The 7844-nt window shown below is 46.8% G+C and overlaps 1 protein-coding gene across 7 annotated transcripts in view; it reads right to left on the reverse strand.

Annotated features, from left to right (window-relative positions):
* The window catches only part of FN1 (fibronectin 1), a 52437-nt gene extending 45406 nt beyond the window's left edge, over positions 1-7031 (reverse strand). For 4 of the 7 annotated variants that reach the window (XM_084523618.1, XM_084523619.1, XM_084523620.1 and 1 more), the window contains exons 1-6: positions 6811-7031; positions 6455-6583; positions 4845-4982; positions 2924-3055; positions 2648-2785; positions 99-257 (exon numbers count right to left, since the gene is read on the reverse strand). In XM_084523618.1, coding sequence (XP_084379744.1) covers positions 99-257; positions 2648-2785; positions 2924-3055; positions 4845-4982; positions 6455-6583; positions 6811-6967 — 853 coding nt within the window. In that variant the 5' untranslated portion in view covers positions 6968-7031. The remainder of the gene's footprint in view (positions 1-98; positions 258-2647; positions 2786-2923; positions 3056-4844; positions 4983-6454; positions 6584-6810) is intronic. The other 3 variants (XM_084523623.1, XM_084523622.1, XM_084523621.1) reach the window with 1 other exon arrangement.
* Between the last annotated feature and the right edge of the window lie 813 nt (positions 7032-7844).

Genomic DNA, 7844 nt, shown 5'->3' on the forward strand with positions numbered 1-7844 from the left:
ATGCCTAAATTAGGATGGTGCAATTCAGCACCAACTCCTAGCTATCCAAAATGTGCCATTCCTTGCCTCTGCTTTATGCACTAAGATGCCCCACTTACCAGTGCTAGTCGTATGCAGGGATGTGTGTCTTTCGCACTTCCATTCACCTCTGCCATTACCAGTACAGATGCACTGAAGCAGGTTTCCACGGTTATCCTTCTTGCTCCAGGTGTCTCCAATTCTGTAGGAAGTCTTGGTGTCTTGGTCATTGCACCTGTCTGTACAAGGAGCACAACTATTAGCTATTTCTGGATCGGATGGCTTCACTGTCCAATTTACAGTACTGAACCATAAATCAAATGAGCAGACAGTTTAAAGCCTTTCTTGAGAGCCAGCCTCATTTTCTGTAGCCCACTAATACAAGCTTGATCTACGCTAAAACTTGTGAAGGCTGAGAGAGCACAAATCCTGATCCTAAAGTCTAATGGAAAATTCCCACTAGTTTCCAGAACTGGAATTTCACTTCACAGTGATTGTCAAAACTAGCACCATAACACTCCCAGCATGAACACTGTAAACTATGTTCAAAAAAGTTTAAAAGTTCAAGTTTAAACTTGCTTTAATGCCTTTTCTTTTTTCTCAAAGTCTTTGCAGTGGAGTCATTTCATACTGTACATAGGACATAGTTTAAGTTTGGGGCTCTGCTTCAGTGGGAAGAAACTAATACCTACTTGAATGCAATATATAACTTTTTTCCAAAACAAGCATGCACGAAGCTGCCAGTAAAGTTAATACAAGCTGCTCATGTCATATGAGGAATATTAGACTTTCTAAATCTCCCTGTTGTCTTTAATAACCCACAGCCCCTGATGAATTGAGTAAATGGGTTCAAAGGACGGCATAACAAACTACTTTTGTCTGGATGCCAGATCCACATGGATTATCTAGTTCTTCTTCCATTACAACATTTTAACTTCTCATTCAAGGGCAACTTGATACAGAGGCTCAAATATAATCACAGATCAATGAACATGGATTTATGAAGAACTGTGGAAGGACATATGCATCATGTCAGACTAAAAGAGCACTCTGGACAGAATATATGAACATGAAAAACATGTTACTAATTCACATTGGTTAAAATGACCAAAAACCTGAGTAATTTGCCAGAAGAGGGGTAAACCGGTGAAGTGCTCATAATGTAATTTGGCAAACATTACATGGAGAAAGCAACCTGTCTTATGGAAATTCAAATTCTCAAGTTAGACAACGAAAAGCTGAAATGTCCCCCCAGAAGTCAGTGATTCTAGAAAACACCATAAAAGATACATAACAGCAGGCATACTGAAGCATAATGCCACTTTTTGGGCTACAGCTATCGTTTTACATCCAGAAATTCAAATATATGTATTTGATTACCTTTGAGAAACAAAATGAAAAATGAACAGGTCATTATATTGCAATTTCCCCTATGATACAACAATTCAATCCTGAGTTATAGGGGGAAAGATACTGCCAAATCATTTTTATTAGTAATATCATCTCCTCCAAAGTTCACAAACAACACATTCTGTTTTATTCATTCCTATTTGACAGTTAATGATTTTTCCCTATGTGTTCTAACAGACTTGAGATTGTGAAAACTGGTTTCATTTTTATAGCTTATTTCTTGACCAAGTGTCTCCAGATCTTCAGTTTTAATCCCAACCTCCTTACTGTTTTAGTTCTTTACAGGTCTGTTGTTTCTATCAGCAGATAGCTATTATCTGTGTGCCCCAAGGCAACTGAATATGAGGCAATTTAAAGGCTACAGAAGAGTTCCAAAAAACTTGCGTAATAAAGGTGTAAGGTACAAAGTTAAATTTTCTTGAGGCAACTGGTATAAATCAAGAGCTCCACAACGGAGCCTGTTCCTAGCAAAATTAAAAGAGATGGTAAATAAACAAGCAAGAGTTTGGATTTTAAAAGCCCTGTTTGCTTTGTGAGTACTAATGCAACAGAGTATTTGCAGTAATGTGCTTCAACTATACAAAAAAAAAAAAAAGAGAAGTCACTTGCCCTGGTGAAGCACTGAAGACAAAATGGTAGAGAAAAAAGCTAACAAGTGAGATGGGACAGCAGACAACATAAACTCTCTTCAAGCACACTGCATGTATACACACCCAAAACAACTTTAAAGGCAAAAGCATTTACATTTTCAACTGGTAAATTCTACTGTTGGATTGGGTAACTGTTTCTCTTCAAAAGTCACTCTATTTTCCCTCAAAAGCCTACTTAAACCTCAAGAATGGAGTTATTAGACCAAACTCCACCATTTTGCTGAGCAAGAAATTCCCCTGACTTCCTTGGGGAAAACATGCCTGTGACTCAACAGGTCTGCATATTTCCTGAAGCTTTTCTCTAAAGCAGATTAAAAACCAAAATAATCCAGCAGCTTTGTCATTAGCGCAGACCACCAACTCTCTGACCCGCCCTCAGGCTGAAAATGGCGGATGTCACCTCAGAGGGCTTTGTTTTCCACACCTCCTCAGGAGATAACTCTTGCCATCCTTCTAAAACTACTTCTGACAGCAAGAAAAGACCGACCTTTTCTTTTTGAGGCAGGAATTTGAAAGATGTATTAAAATAAGGAAAGTGGATAAGGCAGCGGGTGCCTGCCAGCACTTACTTCTGGAGGTGCAGGTGATGCGGCCGCTGCCCTCCCCAAGGCAGGTGCAGTCCACCATCATCCACCCTTGGTAGGGCTTCTCCCAGGTCTCGCCCACCACGTAGGATGTCCCGGCCGTGTTGTCGTAGCATCGCTCAGCTGAGGGAGGGAAAAAGGTGAGTGCTTGCTTTGCCCTAGGGCATCCCATATGGGGATGGGGACACCCCAGGCCAGGAAGACGAGGAGAAAGGAGGCTGAGCCCCAGCTCAGCTGAGGGAAGATGGAGCCACCACCTACCCACGGGCTTGCAGGTCCACTCGCCCTTGCCGTTGCCCAGGCACACGCACTCCAGCATGTAGCCACCCGTCTCATGGGGGCGACGCCAGGTATCGCCGATCTTGTAGGACTGGCCGCCCTCATGGCAGCGATCTGCAGGCAGGAGAGAGGCAGAGCTGAGGTGAGGAGCCCTGCAACAACCAGTACCGACACAGGACAGCGTTGTGGGGACACAGTAAGGGCCACCCGGGTGGGAGAGAGGTGTAAAAATGGTCAGTCATGGTGGAGGTGAGGGGAAGTGAGGAAAATGAGGGCAGACCACGGCCACTTCCTTCAGGTTGCAAAATGGTGCCCACTATTTTCCTTTGAGGCCCGCCATCTTCCCTTGGTGCTTGACAGGTATTTTCCTTATCAGCCACACCCTGACAGGTTTCAAACCATAGCTGAGACCTGCTGCTGAAAGGGGAACACCAGGGTGTGAGGAGATGCTGTTCTGCCCTCAGACTGGGGCCTGGTGAGGCAGGAGGGGGCTGCCGCCATCTTGTGCTGAAGGGGCACCACACAGGCCTTTGGGCGGCTGTCCCTACACAGCATGAGGGATGTGGCAGTGAGGCCAATATATGGGGAGGGAAAAAAAAAAGGTAAGTTTTTTTTGGGGACATCTTTATCAGGTTTAGAAATCCTGTCCAGAAAGGCTGATTCCCAGCCCAACAGAGCCCCACAGGCCTGAGGTGCTCTGGGCCCACTGCTCAGCCCAGGCTCATGGAGGGAAATGTGAACAGCACTTTGCTGACAAGATCTTCTTCCAAGGAAAGGAGGAGAAACACGTCTGGTCATTTATTAGGAGCTGCTGAAACGTTTCATTGGCTCATTTATGAAAGCTGGGAATCTAAGAGTTATAAAGATTGATTCAAAGCCAGTTGCAGTCAATGAGACTCTCCAGTGAGCTCTAAACCAGGCTGATGATGAGGAAATGAGACTGCTCTTATGTTTGCAATTTCCTTACTGACTCTTTCTTTTCTTACAAGACTCATCATCCCTGCCCAATAAAATGCCATTAAATTCAGAAGGGCTTCAGCTCTACTTGTTATATTCGATGCATTTCTTTCCATGCTATAACGATGGCTGGCTTCTGAGCCCTCTGTGGCAATGCTATTGGGCTCAGCACTGTTTGTCTTAAACAAGAAACTGCATACTTATAAGAACAAGACTTTTTTCCAAAGGTGCCTGAGGGACTTGGAAATCTCAGTCTAGAAGTCCCGAGGCACAGCAATCTTCATCTGTACTCAAAGAAAGTCTAATTATGAACTGAAGGGAAATTGTGAACAATTTGGTGACTCAGTAGTGAAAGGGTTTCCAGACAGAGACAGATGTTAAAAGGGAAAGCTGGGCAGAAAGGATTAAGAAGTATGGGACAGATTGGTAAGAAATTGCAGAAACATATAGAGCTGGCCCAATGGATATCAAATTCTTGTTCCCTTGGGTACTAGTGTTGGCATAACATTTTTAGAGGCCAGAGGCACTGGCTCTTGAGCGGTAAATATTCAGAATAGTTCTATTAATGCTGACAATGTAATTTTGACCAACTAGCTGCACTAACTCTTTTTCCAGTAAAAAAAAAAAAAAAAAACCTTTCATAAGTGTGTCTGTGAACATGTAACGCATTCCTGTGTATATTAAATGTACTGACCTCGATGGTAGTACATTAACAGTCATTCTGGCCTATGTTTTTATACATAAGACTTTACCTCTTAAATAAGAGTAATTTGGTTGTGCAAGTGCATGTACACGGGGTAAGGACTTTCAATTACAATATTTTAATGGGCTTTGGATGAAAGCCCCCTAAATCTAGCTAGTGGGCACTGGAAGAATTGTGCAAGTTGCTCTGGAAAATCTGACACCACGGAACAATAGCTCTAGTAACGCGCTCTCAGTTACGTACTGGCAATGGTGCAGCTGATTCTCCCGCGGCCAGCTCCAATGCAAGTACAGTCCCAGATCATGGAGTCCTTGGGGCGCTCATACGTCTCCCCTACTCGGTAAGTGGATCCAGTGTATTTGTCAAAGCAAGTCTCTTCAGCTATGAGGGGAGAAAAGTGAACTTTGTGAAACCACACCAGTAACAGATACAGAGGAACATGTTCTTGTTGTCATCTCCTCCCACAGATGCTCTTTTTTTTTTTTTTGCCTGGGGGAAACATGGATTGATCTCTTCCTTCTAAGGGTGGAAGAGTAGAGATGAAGTCAGGTGAAATTCACCCCCTCAGGGTCCCCATGCAGCTAAACAACCACAGCTTCCCTCCCACAGTGAGCCAGGAGCTGAGCATGGCCCGTGGACAGGCATGTCCTGAAAGGATCAATCCCAGCTGTTTGAAGTGCAACACTACAGAAGATGGGGGGAACAAACATCCCCCAGAAGCTGTGGGTTTTGTCATGCTAATCCTCCTCATTGTGCCCTGGCAAGCGCTTAAGTATATTAATCCCAATTTCTGCATCAATCCTACTGCAGTCAACAGGGTCGCTTGTTAGTTGTTCACACTTGCATGTGCGTAAGTGATTCCAGAATGGTTGTGTCAGTGCTGCCATCAGGCTTGAGATCTGCAACAGAACAACTTTCTTGCCCTCACCACTGGGGAGATGAAGTTAACTGTGCCATACAGGAAACCTGCAATTGGACTTTGAAAGTGTAAAACTTGGGAATCCCTGGAGGGGAAAGAAATGTAGATTAAACCCCCCTCTTTATGGAGGAGCAAGGGAACTGTGTACTCCTTCAAATACTTGAGCAGTATTTTACTCAAGCCTTGCCAAACAGATCCCTGGGATGCTCCTATCTGTCCTACATTAATGTTATCAGCCAGGAACCAGTTTTTCCTCTTGTATCTCTAGAGCAACATAAAGGAATTATAGCAAACCAGTGGCTTCAGACCAATAAAGATAAAAGCGTGCATCTGATTATCTGAGCTACTCTGCATCTCAGAGACACACATCTTCCTGCAGACGTTGCATTTAAAGTTTTTTTTCCTGTTACCTAAACTTTTCCTGCAGGAGACTAAACAATCTCATTTTACACTCAATTACAGCGAGCTCGCAGCACGGCTGGGGAGCTGTGGAAAGTTGTAAGTTGAAATATTTTTAAACAAGCTGACGACACTGCAGAGCTATGAAAAGTTGGGGTGAAGCAATCAAACTGTACAGAGCCAGAGCTGCAAAGTGACTCCAGATTTGAACTTCCCCGTGCGAGCTGAGGAGTCAGCTCAGTTCGTTATAAAGAGGCTGGCTCCAAAGTTAAGGTTTAGATCCAGTCCTCCCGGGAGAGGAGTGATGTTTGGCTCAGCGTTCTGGTGGCAGGCCCATCTCTAATGAAAAGCATTGCTGAAAAGCCCAAGCCAGATCTTCAGTGTAAGCGAGCGTAGATCCGTTTCTGACCCTAAGTACCAAACTTCAGCTGAAACCCCGCTCTGCCAGCTGTAACCCCGTGCAGCACCCAGTTTACTCAGCTTTGAGAGCCCTCTGGGGGTCTTGGTGCCAAAAAAAAAAACCCCACCAACTTACGTTCCGGCTTGCTTTCGCAGTTAAACCCTCTGCTCCCACCGTAGCAGGTACAGACCAGCGTGTTCCCCAGGTAGATGCGCTCCCACTGCTGGTTTATCTGATAGTACCTCCCATTGTCAAAGCAGGTCTCTGGGGAGAGAAGAAAGAAGTTTCCCATCAGCGAGACCCCAAAACACGGCTCCGGGCAGGCGAGAGGAGAGAAGAAAGAAGTCTCCCATCGCCGAGACCTCCACCCCGGAGACCCCCAGCCGCGGAGGGAAGGCGACCACCGGTGAGAAACCCCCCGGGGACCACCCCCCGAGGACAAAACCTGCTGCTAGCCACCCAGCCCTGCCCGCTAGCCCTTCGGTACTCACGCTTGCCCTGCGCTGGATTGGCTTGGGCTTGGGGCACGGCGGGGGTCTGCGCCTGCCTCCGGCTCTTCCCTCCCCGCCGCTGCCCTGCGCCCCCTCCCGCTGCCACCCCCAGGCAGAGGGCGAGCAGCGCCAGCCGCCACCCGTTTCGGCACAGCATCCTCCGGGCACGGCTCGGCACGGCTCGGCAACAGGGGCTGCTCGCAGGCAGCCCGGCGGATGGGGCAGCGGCACCGCCCGGGCGTTATATAGTGCTGAAGGCACGCCGCGCACGGAGCCCATTGGACTCGGAGCAGCCGGGGGCCGGCCGGGGGTTGCTGCCACCGCCCTACACAGCAGAGCTCAGCCCACCCGGCAGCCCTAAAGCAGCCCCGAAAGGACTGGGGTTCGGCCGGCTGGGGGCTGCCTGCCCCGAGGAGGGGTGTGGGGACGAGAGGAGAGAGGGTTGGGAGGCGGTCGTGGCGCTTTGTGGGGCTTTCGGTGGCGTTTTGCGAAACGGCTTAGCAAAATGGCTCTTTTTTCTTCTTTTCTTTTCAGAGGGGAAAACTTTTCTTTCTGTAGAGCGACGCTGTAAGCTGATACGCCTCGGTTCAGGAGGAATAATGCTCTGCACAGGGGGAGAAGGTGAGGCGGAACGCGTGTGTGCAGGCTGGAAACAGGAAACCCCGAGTGGAGTTTTGTCTGCTGCTAGTGGCTCCAGGTTAAAAGTTTTCACACCCCCCTTTGGAAAAAAAAATGGTGCCACTACTTTCCAGTCAAAATAAGTTTAAGAGCCTCTTTCTCTGACATTTTTTCTTGCTCTCCAAAATCAATTCTGAGAACAAAAGAAAAGTGAAAAACTGTTAGGCTTTGTACCCCCTTTACATATACGGGATCTTCAGTGTGATGTTCTAATTGAACCAGGCTGTGTACAAATGTTACCGTTCACTTTTGCCATCTCTGCTGCTTGTGGGGTTCTCTTTTCCCACATTGAAGGAAAGCTGCAAGGCAGAGAGCACGCATTTTAGGTGGCCCCAAAGCACGAAGCTGCTCGTGAG

Source organism: Aythya ferina (assembly GCF_964211825.1).
Source record: "Aythya ferina genome assembly, chromosome: 6".
Taxonomy (NCBI): domain Eukaryota; kingdom Metazoa; phylum Chordata; class Aves; order Anseriformes; family Anatidae; genus Aythya; species Aythya ferina.